A 12,351-nucleotide genomic window follows, 5' to 3' on the forward strand; every position below is an offset into this window, starting at 1 on the left:
TTGTTTTTAACGCAGTCTGACTATGAAATAGTATCTTACACTATAAGCGATTCACCGTGATACACCGAAGTCCGCGATTACAGTGCCGTGTGCGACAGCACGTGCGCCGCGGGCAAACGCTCGCACCTCTACGAGGCAGGCCATAGGCAGGCTCTCCCTCCTCTCCCTGTCCAGGCTCTCTCTCTCCTCCCTGCCCAGACTCTCCCTCTCCCTGCTCAGGCTCTCCCTCCTCTCCCTGTCCAGGCTCTCTCTCTCCTCCCTGCCCAGACTCTCCCTCTCCCTGCTCAGGCTCTCCCTCCTCTCCCTGTCCAGGCTCTCTCTCTCCTCCCTGCCCAGACTCTCCCTCTCCCTGCTCAGGCTCTCCCTCCTCTCCCTGTCCAGGCTCTCCCTCCCCTCCCTGCCCAGGCTTTCCCTCTCCCTGTCCAGGCTCTCTCTCTCCTCCCTGCCCAGACTCTCCCTCTCCCTGCTCTCCCTGCTCAGGCTCTCCCTCTCCCTCCTTTCCCTGTCCAGGCTCTCCCTCCTCTCCCTGTCCAGGCTCTCTTTCTCCCTCCTCTCCCTGCCCAGACTCTCCCTCTCCCTGCTCTCTCTGCCCAGGCTCTCCCTCTCCCTGCTCTCCCTGCTCAGGCTCTCCCTCTCCCTCCTTTCCCTGTCCAGGCTCCCCCTCTCCTCCCTGCCCAGACTCTCCCTCTCCTCCCTGCCCAGGCTCTCCCTCTCCTCCCTCTCCTCCCAACCCTCCCTGCCCAGTCTCTCCCTCTCTTCCCTGCCCAGGATCTCCCTCTCCTCTCAACCCTCCCTGCCCAGGCTCTACCTCTCCTCCCTGCCCAGGCTCTCCCTCTCCTCCCTGCCCAGGCTCCCCCTCTCCTCCCTGCCCAGACTCTCCCTCTCCTCTCAACCCTCCTTGCCCAGGCTCTCCCTCTCCTCCCTGCCCAGGCTCTCCCTCTCCTCCCTGCTCAGGCTCCCCCTCTCCTCCCTGCCCAGGCTCCCCCTCTCCTCCCTGCCCAGGCTCCCCCTCTCCTCCCTGCCCAGACTCTCCCTCTCCTCCCTGCCCAGGCTCTCCCTCTCCTCCCAACCCTCCCTGCCCAGTCTCTCCCTCTCTTCCCTGCCCAGGCTCTCCCTCTCCTCTCAACCCTCCCTGCCCAGGCTCTCCCTCTCCGCCCTGCCCAGGCTCTCCCCGCTCCTCTCAACCCTCCCTGCCCAGGCTCTCCCTCTCCTCCCTGCCCAGGCTCTCCCTCTCCTCCCTGCCCAGGCTTTCCCTCTCCTCTCCTCCCTGCCCAGACTTTCCCTCTCCTCCCTGCCCAGGCTTTCCCTCTCCTCCCTGCCCTGGCTCTCCCTCTCCTCCCTGCCCAGGCTCTCCCTCTCCTCCCTGCCCAGGCTCTCCCTCTCCTCCCTGCCCAGGCTCTCCCTCTCCTCCCTGCCCAGGCTCTCCCTACTCTCCGTGCTCAGGCTCTCCCTGCCCAGGCTTTCCCTCTCCTCCCTGCCCAGGCTCCCCCTCTCCTCCCTGCCCAGGCTCTCCCTACTCTCCGTGCTCAGGCTCTCCCTGCCCAGGCTTTCCCTCTCCTCCCTGCCCAGGCTCCCCCTCTCCTCCCTGCCCAGGCTCTCCCTCTCCTCCCTGCCTAGGCTCTCCCTCTCCTCCCTGCCCAGGCTCTCCCTCTCTTCCCTGCCCAGGCTCTCCCTCTCCTCCCTGCCCAGGCTCTCCCTCTCCCTGCCCAGGCTCTCCCTCTCTTCCCTGCCCAGGCTCTCCCTCTCTTCCCTGCCCAGGCTCTCCCTCTCCTCCCTGCCCAGGCTCTCCCTCTCCTCCCTGCCCAGGCTCTCCCTACTCTCCGTGCTCAGGCTCTCCCTGCCCAGGCTCTCCCTCTCCTCCCTGCCCAGGCTCTCCCTCTCCTCCCTGCCCAGGCTTTCCCTCTCCTCCCAGTAACTCTTTGTGCTGGTGTCTTCTTGTTGCCTAGCTGCATGACGTCACGTGCGTCGGCCGCCGCGGCTGTGCGCGATGACGTCAGACGCCAGCCCGGAAGTGCGGCTGCTGCCCGGGTGCTGGGCGCTGGGTAAGTAAAGTTACCCCGGGGGCAGTTACAGGGGGTTATTCTTGTGGTTATTAGAGGTGCGGGGTCTGAGGAGAGGGTGTGTGTGTGTGTGTGTGTGTGTATATGTGTATATGTGTGTGTGTGTGTGTGTGTGTGTGTGTGTGTTGTGTGTTGTGTGTTGTGTGTTTGTAAGAAGAAAGAGTGAGATAAGAGAGAGAAAAAAGGGAAAGAGAAAAGGGGAGAGGAGAGAGAGAGTGTGTGTGGAGAGTGTGAGACAGTGTGTGAGTGTGGAGAGTGTGAGACAGAGTGTGTGTGTGTGGAGAGTGTGAGACAGAGTGTGTGTGTGGAGAGTGTGAGACAGAGTGTGTGTGGAGAGTGTGAGACAGTGTGTGTGTGTGTGGAGAGTGTGAGACAGTGTGTGTGTGTGGAGAGTGTGAGACAGAGTGTGTGTGTGTGTGGAGAGTGTGAGTGGAGAGAGAGTGTGTGAGAGTAGAGAGAATGCAGCACACCAAAGGAAACAAAAGAGGGACCCGAACCCCTCCAAATAAACAACTCTACAATAATACCAACTCTATAATAATACCAACTCTACCAACTCTATAATAATACCAACTCTACCTACTCTGTAATAATACCAACTCTGTAATAATACCAACTCTATAATAATACAAACTCTATAATAATACCAACTCTACAATAATACCAACTCTATAATAATACCAACTGTACAATAATACCAACTGTACAATAATACCAACTCTACAATAATACCAACTCTACAATAATACCAACTCTACAATAATACCAACTCTACAATAATACCAACTCTATAATAATACCAACTCTGTAATAATACCAACTCTACAATAATACCAACTCTATAATAATACCAACTCTATAATAATACCAACTCTACCAACTCTATAATAATACCAACTCTGTAATAATACCAACTCTATAATAATACCAACTCTATAATAATACCAACTCTACCAACTCTATAATAATACCAACTCTACCAACTCTATAATAATACCAACTCTATAATAATACCAACTCTATAATAATACCAACTCTACCCACTCTGTAATAATACCAACTCTACCAACTCTATAATAATACCAACTCTACAATAATACCAACTCTACAATAATACCAACTCTACAATAATACCAACTCTACAATAATACCAACTCTATAATAATACCAACTCTGTAATAATACCAACTCTACAATAATACCAACTCTACAATAATACCAACTCTATAATAATACCAACTCTATAATAATACCAACTCTATAATAATACTAACTCTATAATAATACCAATTCTACCTACTCTGTAATAATACCAACTCTGTAATAATACCAACTCTACAATAATACCAACTCTACAATAATACCAACTCTACAATAATACCAACTCTACAATAATACCAACTGTACAATAATACCAACTCTACAATAATACCAACTCTATAATAATACCAACTCTACCAACTCTATAATAATACCAACTCTGTAATAATACCAACTCTGTAATAATACCAACTCTATAATAATACCAACTCTATAATAATACCAATTCTACCTACTCTGTAATAATACCAACTCTATAATAATACCAACTCTGTAATAATACCAACTCTATAATAATACCAACTCTATTATAATACCAACTCTACCAACTCTATAATAATACCAACTCTACCAACTCTATAATAATACCAACTCTATAATAATACCAACTCTACAATAATACCAACTCTACAATAATACCAACTCTACAATAATACCAACTCTATAATAATACCAACTCTATAATAATACCAACTCTACCTACTCTGTAATAATACCAACTCTATAATAATACCAACTCTATAATAATACCAACTCTATAATAATACCAACTCTACCTACTCTGTAATAATACCAACTCTACCAACTCTATAATAATACCAACTCTGTAATAATACAAACTCTATAATAATACCAACTCTATAATAATACCAACTCTACAATAATACCAACTCTACAATAATACCAACTCTACAACAATAATACAAACTCTGTAATAATACCAACTCTATAATAATACCAACTCTGTAATAATACCAACTCTATAATAATACCAACTCTACCAACTCTATAATAATACCAACTCTACCAACTCTATAATAATACCAACTCTATAATAATACCAACTCTACAATAATACCAACTCTACAATAATACCAACTCTATAATAATACCAACTCTACAATAATACCAACTCTACAATAATACCAACTCTATAATAATACCAACTCTACCAACTCTATAATAATATCAACTCTATAATAATACCAACTCTATAATAATACCAACTCTATAATAATACCAACTCTACAATAATACCAACTCTATAATAATACCAACTGTACAATAATACCAACTCTATAATAATACCAACTCTATAATAATACCAACTCTACAATAATACCAACTCTATAATAATACCAACTGTACAATAATACCAACTCTATAATAATACCAACTCTACCAACTCTATAATAATACCAACTTTACAATAATACCAACTCTATAATAATACCAACTGTACAATAATACCAACTCTACAATAATACCAACTCTACCAACTCTATAATAATACCAACTCTATAATAATACCAACTCTACCAACTCTATAATAATACCAACTCTATAATAATACCAACTCTACCAACTCTATAATAATACCAACTCTATAATAATACCAACTCTACCAACTCTATAATAATACCAACTCTATAATAATACCAACTCTATAATAATACCAACTCTATAATAATACCAACTCTATAATAATACCAACTCTACCAACTCTATAATAATACCAACTCTATAATAATACCAACTCTACAATAATACCAACTCTATAATAATACCAACTGTACAATAATACCAACTCTACAATAATACCAACTCTACCAACTCTATAATAATACCAACTCTATAATAATACCAACTCTACCAACTCTATAATAATACCAACTCTATAATAATACCAACTCTACCAACTCTATAATAATACCAACTCTATAATAATACCAACTCTATAATAATACCAACTCTATAATAATACCAACTCTACCAACTCTATAATAATACCAACTCTATAATAATACCAACTCTACAATAATACCAACTCTATAATAATACCAACTGTACAATAATACCAACTCTACAATAATACCAACTCTACCAACTCTATAATAATACCAACTCTATAATAATACCAACTCTACCAACTCTATAATAATACCAACTCTATAATAATACCAACTCTACCAACTCTATAATAATACCAACTCTATAATAATACCAACTCTACCAACTCTATAATAATACCAACTCTATAATAATACCAACTCTATAATAATACCAACTCTATAATAATACCAACTCTATAATAATACCAACTCTACCAACTCTATAATAATACCAACTCTATAATAATACCAACTCTACAATAATACCAACTCTACCAACTGTACAATAATACCAACTCTACAATAATACCAACTCTACAATAATACCAACTCTACAATAATACCAACTCTACAATAATACCAACTCTACCAACTCTACAATAATACCAACTCAAAAAACGAGCGGGTGATAATAATAAAAGATACATATACATCTGTGTGTAAAAGTAGTGTATATCAGAGATAAATAGTGATACGCTGCTCAGCCATAGAGAATCACCCGTGGATCCTTGTGGAAATCGCGAGCTTGGCGTTTACGGAGCGCCGAATCTGATGTGGAAATGGAAAAACACATCTTGTGCGGGAGTGTCCAAAATCCAATCGTCTCTTAAATGAGAGGTTACAGCGAGCAGAGACAGAACTCACAAGACCGCCATCTTTGCGGGCGTTACCTTCGGTCAGCCCAGAGCCACACAGCAGTGGTGAAGAATCCGTGGGAAACCCGCTACCCACAATGTGGTCCCGAGAGGGTAGCCCTCCCTAAACACCTACCTCACGATACGTCAAGAGAGACAACAGGGAAAACGCAAAACGCTGTGTAGAGAGATTGTTTGTGTGTGTGTGTGTATATATATAGAGAGAGAGAGAGGGGGGAGAGAGAGGGGGGGGGGAGAGAGAGGATGGAGAGAGGATAGATAGAGACAGAGGAGAGAGGAAGAGAGGATAGAGAGAGAGAGGATGGAGAAGAGAGGATAGCAGGAGAGAGGATAGCGAGAGGGAGAGGGATAGAGAGGGAGGAGAGAGGATAGAGAGGGGGGAGGACAGAGAGAGTGTGTGTGTGTACAGAGAGTGAGTGTGTGTAGACACTATACTCTCTGTGTATCTCCTGTATATACCACAGACACTGTATACACTCTGTATACCCCCTGTTCCTGCCCGCTTCCTGCCCTCCTCTTGCTGCCTTCCCTCCACGCTTACTCAGGGGACATCCTGTAACTCGCCTCCATGTCTTCTTATCCCATCAGAACCCTTCATCCCAGACACGATGAGTCTCCTCCTGGAGCGGCTCCACGCCAAGTTCAGCCAGAACCGGCCATGGCCCGAAACCACCAAGCTAGTGAGGCAGATCATGGTAAGCGCCCGGCATTAATGGCGGCAAAGCCGGAGCGCGCCGATCCCTTCTTTTGGGGGCGGCGAAAAGCGGTTAAATACACGGCAACCCCTCTCCCATTCCCCCCTCGCAGGAGAAACGCGTCGGTATGATGTCTGGCGGCCACCAGCACCTGGTCATCTGCTTGAAACGCTGCAGAAGGCGCTGAAAAGTGAGACGCCCGTAGCGTGTGCGGCCCAGAGCGTGATCATTCAGTTACTTCATATGTGATTCCCTAATTTGGGGGGGGGGGGGGTACACAGGAGAGCAGTTCATATATTTTTACATTTAATCACTCCTGATAATCAGACCTTCCCCCTTCAATCTGTTCCACTATATGAAACCCTATTATTTTTTATATATTTTTTCCTCTCTCTCCCCCTCTCTCCCCTCTATCCCTCTTTCTCCCCATCTCTCTCCCTCCCTCTATCTCTCTCCTCCCTCTCTCTCTCCCCCCCTCTCTCTCTCCCCCCCCTCTCTCTCTCCCCCCCTCTCCTCTCCCCCCCTCTCCCTCCCCCCCTCTCCCTCCTCTCCTCCCCCTCTCCTCTCCTCTCTCACTCTCACTCTCTCTCTCTCCTCTCTCCACCCTCCCTCTCCCTCCCTCTCTCTCCCCTCCCTCCCTCCCACCCTCACCCCCTCTCTCCCACCCTCTCTCTCCCTCCCTCCCTCTCCCTCCCCTCCTCTCTCCCTCCCTCCCTCCCTCCCTCCTCCCTCCCTCCCTCCCTCCCTCCCTCCCTCCCTCCTCCCTCCCTCCCTCCCTCCCCTCCCTCCCTCCCTCCCTCCCTCTCTCCCTCCCTCCCTCCCCTCCCTCCCTCCCTCCCTCCCTCTCCCCCTCCCTCCCCTCCCCCCTCTCTCCCTCCCTCCCTCTCTCCCTCCCTCCCTCTCCTCCCTCCCTCCCTCTCTCCCTCCCTCCCTCCTCCCTCCCTCCCTCCTCCTCCCTCCCCTCCCTCTCTCCCTCCCTCCCTCTCTCCTCCCTCCCTCTCTCCCTCCCTCCCTCCCTCTCTCCTCCCTCCTCTCTCCCTCCCTCTCTCCCTCCCTCCCTCTCTCCCTCCCTCTCTCCCTCCCTCTCTCCCTCCCCTCTCTCCCTCCCTCCCTCTCCTCCCTCCCTCCTCCTCTCTCCCTCCCTCCCTCTCTCCCTCCCTCCCTCTCTCCCTCCCTCCCCTCCCTCCCTCCCTCCCTCCCTCTCTCCCTCCCTCCCTCTCTCCCTCCCTCCCTCTCTCCCTCCCTCCCTCTCTCCCTCCCTCTCCCTCCCTCCCTCTCTCCCTCCCTCTCTCCCTCCCTCCCTCTCTCCCTCCCTCCCTCTCTCCCTCCCTCTCTCCCTCCCTCTCTCCCTCCCTCCCTCTCTCCCTCCTCCCTCTCTCCCTCCCTCTCTCTCCCTCCCTCTCTCTCTCCCTCCCTCCCTCTCTCCCTCCCTCTCTCTCCCTCTCACAGTGTCCTCACTCTCTGCCATGACTGACCGCCTGGAGTCCATAGCGAGACAGAATGGGTGAGTAAGACGGGCTCCGTTTCCTATGGGGCGGCCCATGTTCTGAGGCTGTCTCCGCTGGCACAAAGGGAGCCGGGCACTCTCCCGTCTGCACTGTGTCTGACCATTCATCGGCAGCAGAGGATTCTGGGAGTTGTGCTAAAGGCAGTGGGGCTATGACAGGGGGTGGGCAACTCCACTCCTCAAGGGCCACCAACAGGTCAGGTGTCCAGGATATCCCTGCTGCAGCACAGGGGGCTCAATCAGGCCCTGCTTCAGCACAGGGGTCTCAATCAGTCCCTGCTTCAGCACAGGGGGCTCAGTCAGTCCCAGCTTCAGCACAGGGGTCTCAGAACCAGTCCCAGCTTCAGCACAGGGGTCTCAATCAGTCCCTGCTTCAGCACAGGGGTCTCAATCAGTCCCTGCTTCAGCACAGGGGTCTCAATCAGTCCCTGCTTCAGCACAGGGGTCTCAATCAGTCCCTGCTTCAGCACAGGGGTCTCAATCAGTCCCAGCTTCAGCACAGGGGTCTCAATCAGTCCCTGCTTCAGCACAGGGGGCTCAGTCAGTCCCTGCTTCAGCACAGGGGTCTCAATCAGTCCCTGCTTCAGCACAGGGGGCTCAGTCAGTCCCTGCTTCAGCACAGGGGCTCAGTCAGTCCCTGCTTCAGCACAGGGGGCTCAGTCAGTCCCTGCTTCAGCACAGGGGGCTCAGTCAGTCCCTGCTTCAGCACAGGGGGCTCAGTCAGTCCCAGGCCCGCTCTCCGTGACCGGACACATGCCGCGCAGCGGGTAGAAACGGGCTGGGACGGGGCGATCTCAGGGTCTCCCCTTCTCTCTGTCCCTGCTTCAGCACAGGGGGCTCAGTCAGTCCCAGGCCCGCTCTCCGTGACCGGACACATGCCGCGCAGCGGGTAGAAACGGGCTGGGACGGGGCGATCTCAGGGTCTCCCCTTCTCTCTGTCCGCGCTGCAGCACAGGGGGCTCAGTCAGTCCCAGGCCCGCTCTCCGTGACCGGACACATGCCGCGCAGCGGGTAGAAACGGGCTGGGACGGGGCGATCTCAGGGTCTCCCCTTCTCTCTGTCCGCGCTGCAGCACAGGGGCTCAGTCAGTCCCAGGCCCGCTCTCCGTGACCGGACACATGCCGCGCAGCGGGTAGAAACGGGCTGGGACGGGGCGATCTCAGGGTCTCCCCTTCTCTCTGTCCGCGCTGCAGCACAGGGGGCTCAGTCAGTCCCAGGCCCGCTCTCCGTGACCGGACACATGCCGCGCAGCGGGTAGAAACGGGCTGGGACGGGGCGATCTCAGGGTCTCCCCTTCTCTCTGTCCGCGCTGCAGCACAGGGGGCTCAGTCAGTCCCAGGCCCGCTCTCCGTGACCGGACACATGCCGCGCAGCGGGTAGGAACGGGCTGGGACGGGGCGATCTCAGGGTCTCCCCTTCTCTCTGTCCGCGCTGCAGCACAGGGGGCTCAGTCAGTCCCAGGCCCGCTCTCCGTGACCGACACATGCCGCGCAGCGGGTAGGAACGGGCTGGGACGGGGCGATCTCAGGGTCTCTCCTTCTCTCTGTCCGCGCTGCAGCACAGGGGGCTCAGTCAGTCCCAGGCCCGCTCTCCGTGACCGGACACATGCCGCGCAGCGGGTAGGAACGGGCTGGGACGGGGCGATCTCAGGGTCTCCCCTTCTCTCTGTCCGCGCTGCAGCACAGGGGGCTCAGTCAGTCCCAGGCCCGCTCTCCGTGACCGGACACATGCCGCGCAGCGGGTAGAAACGGGCTGGGACGGGGCGATCTCAGGGTCTCCCCTTCTCTCTGTCCGCGCTGCAGCACAGGGGGCTCAGTCAGTCCCAGGCCCGCTCTCCGTGACCGGACACATGCCGCGCAGCGGGTAGGAACGGGCTGGGACGGGGCGATCTCAGGGTCTCCCCTTCTCTCTGTCCGCGCTGCAGCACAGGGGGCTCAGTCAGTCCCAGGCCCGCTCTCCGTGACCGGACACATGCCGCGCAGCGGGTAGAAACGGGCTGGGACGGGGCGATCTCAGGGTCTCTCCTTCTCTCTGTCCGCGCTGCAGCACAGGGGGCTCAGTCAGTCCCAGGCCCGCTCTCCGTGACCGGACACATGCCGCGCAGCGGGTAGGAACGGGCTGGGACGGGGCGATCTCAGGGTCTCCCCTTCTCTCTGTCCGCGCTGCAGCACAGGGGGCTCAGTCAGTCCCAGGCCCGCTCTCCGTGACCGGACACATGCCGCGCAGCGGGTAGAAACGGGCTGGGACGGGGCGATCTCAGGGTCTCCCCTTCTCTCTGTCCGCGCTGCAGCACAGGGGGCTCAGTCAGTCCCAGGCCCGCTCTCCGTGACCGGACACATGCCGCGCAGCGGGTAGGAACGGGCTGGGACGGGGCGATCTCAGGGTCTCCCCTTCTCTCTGTCCGCGCTGCAGCACAGGGGGCTCAGTCAGTCCCAGGCCCGCTCTCCGTGACCGGACACATGCCGCGCAGCGGGTAGGAACGGGCTGGGACGGGGCGATCTCAGGGTCTCCCCTTCTCTCTGTCCGCGCTGCAGCACAGGGGGCTCAGTCAGTCCCAGGCCCGCTCTCCGTGACCGGACACATGCCGCGCAGCGGGTAGAAACGGGCTGGGACGGGGCGATCTCAGGGTCTCCCCTTCTCTCTGTCCGCGCTGCAGCACAGGGGGCTCAGTCAGTCCCAGGCCCGCTCTCCGTGACCGGACACATGCCACGCAGCGGGTAGAAACGGGCTGGGACGGGGCGATCTCAGGGTCTCTCCTTCTCTCTGTCCGCGCTGCAGCACAGGGGGCTCAGTCAGTCCCAGGCCCGCTCTCCGTGACCGGACACATGCCGCGCAGCGGGTAGGAACGGGCTGGGACGGGGCGATCTCAGGGTCTCCCCTTCTCTCTGTCCGCGCTGCAGTTTGGGGTCCCACCTGAGTCCCAGTGGCACCGACTGTTACATCACCTCGGACATGTTCTACGTGGAGGTCCAGCTGGACCCGGCGGGGCTGCTGTCCGACGTCAAGGTGGCGCACCACGGAGAACCCCCCATGGTGAGTGTGGGGGCCCCCTCTGGGTCAGGCGGGCGCATCACAAAGGGTTAACCAGCACGTTCCCCTGGGGGGGTGACTTGGGAACGGGAACGCAGAATGAGATGGACGATGAGAATCCCTTGTCCCTCCCCCCCGTGTGTCCCCCCCTCCCCCTGTGTCCCCCCTTCACCCCCCGTGTCCCCCCCTCCCCCTGTGTCCCCCCCTTCACCCCCCGTGTGTCCCCCCCTCCCCCTGTGTCCTCCCCTCCCCCCATGTCCCCCCCCTCCCTCCTTTGTCCCCCCGTCCCCCCCGTGTGCAGTATATACCTGTCGCTGTATATACCTGTCGCTGTATATAGCCGGTACTGTATATAGCCGGTACTGTATATAGCCGGTGCAGTATATACCTGTCGCTGTATATAGCCGGTACTGTATATAGCCGGTGCAGTATATAGCCGGTGCAGTCTATACCTGTCGCTGTATATAGCCGGTACTGTATATAGCCGGTGCAGTATATAGCCGGTGCAGTATATACCTGTCGCTGTATATAGCCGGTACTGTATATAGCCGGTGCAGTATATAGCCGGTGCAGTATATACCTGTCGCTGTATATAGCCGGTGCAGTATATAGCCGGTGCAGTATATACCTGTCGCTGTATATAGCCGGTACTGTATATAGCCGGTGCAGTATATAGCCGGTGCAGTATATACCTGTCGCTGTATATAGCCGGTACTGTATATAGCCGGTGCAGTATATAGCCGGTGCAGTATATACCTGTCGCTGTATATAGCCGGTGCAGTATATAGCCGGTGCAGTATATACCTGTCCCTGTATATAGCCGGTGCAGTATATAGCCGGTGCAGTATATAGCCGGTGCAGTATATACCTGTCGCTGTATATAGCCGGTGCAGTATATACCTGTCGCTGTATATAGCCGGTGCAGTATATAGCCGGCGCAGTATATAGCCGGCGCAGTTGCCGGTACTGTATACACTCGTCACGTACAGCCAAGATACACTGAACCTTTTCCCTTCTCTGTCCCTGCAGCTTTGTCCTGAGTTGGTGCAGCAGTTAAGGTGAGCTGCCCTGAGGTCGCGGCGAGCTGCCCTGAGGTCGCGGCGAGCTGCCCTGAGGTCGCGGCGAGCTGCCTTGAGGTCACTGCGACCTTGTGACACGTCCCGAGGACATTCCGAGCCCCCCCCTGACAGC

At 53.4% G+C, this 12,351-nt stretch overlaps 1 protein-coding gene across 1 annotated transcript; it reads left to right on the forward strand.

The window, feature by feature from the left end:
* Positions 1 to 1,935: 1,935 nt before the first annotated feature.
* MED1 (mediator complex subunit 1) lies at positions 1,936 to 12,281 on the forward strand. Its single transcript, XM_075580149.1, has 6 exons — positions 1,936 to 2,042; positions 6,517 to 6,623; positions 6,736 to 6,813; positions 8,073 to 8,127; positions 11,031 to 11,163; positions 12,190 to 12,281. Exons 1-6 carry the CDS (start codon positions 1,951 to 1,953, stop codon positions 12,220 to 12,222), a joined length of 498 nt encoding a protein of 165 aa, XP_075436264.1. The 5' UTR covers positions 1,936 to 1,950; the 3' UTR covers positions 12,223 to 12,281.
* Positions 12,282 to 12,351: the final 70 nt, after the last annotated feature.

The sequence above is a fragment of the Ascaphus truei genome, chromosome 23, assembly GCF_040206685.1.
Source record: "Ascaphus truei isolate aAscTru1 chromosome 23, aAscTru1.hap1, whole genome shotgun sequence".
Lineage (NCBI taxonomy): Eukaryota > Metazoa > Chordata > Amphibia > Anura > Ascaphidae > Ascaphus > Ascaphus truei.

What these genes read in the sequence shown, in the direction of transcription:
- MED1 (XM_075580149.1), top strand. Translation starts at nt 1,951, where the DNA reads ATGACGTCACGTGCGTCGGCCGCCGCGGCTGTGCGCGATGACGTCAGA. An exon ending in AGCTAGTGAGGCAGATCATG is followed by an intron (nt 6,624 to 6,735) that starts GTAAGCGCCCGG and finishes CCCCCCTCGCAG; the next exon opens with GAGAAACGCGTCGGTATGAT. An exon ending in GCTGCAGAAGGCGCTGAAAA is followed by an intron (nt 6,814 to 8,072) that starts GTGAGACGCCCG and finishes TCCCTCTCACAG; the next exon opens with TGTCCTCACTCTCTGCCATG.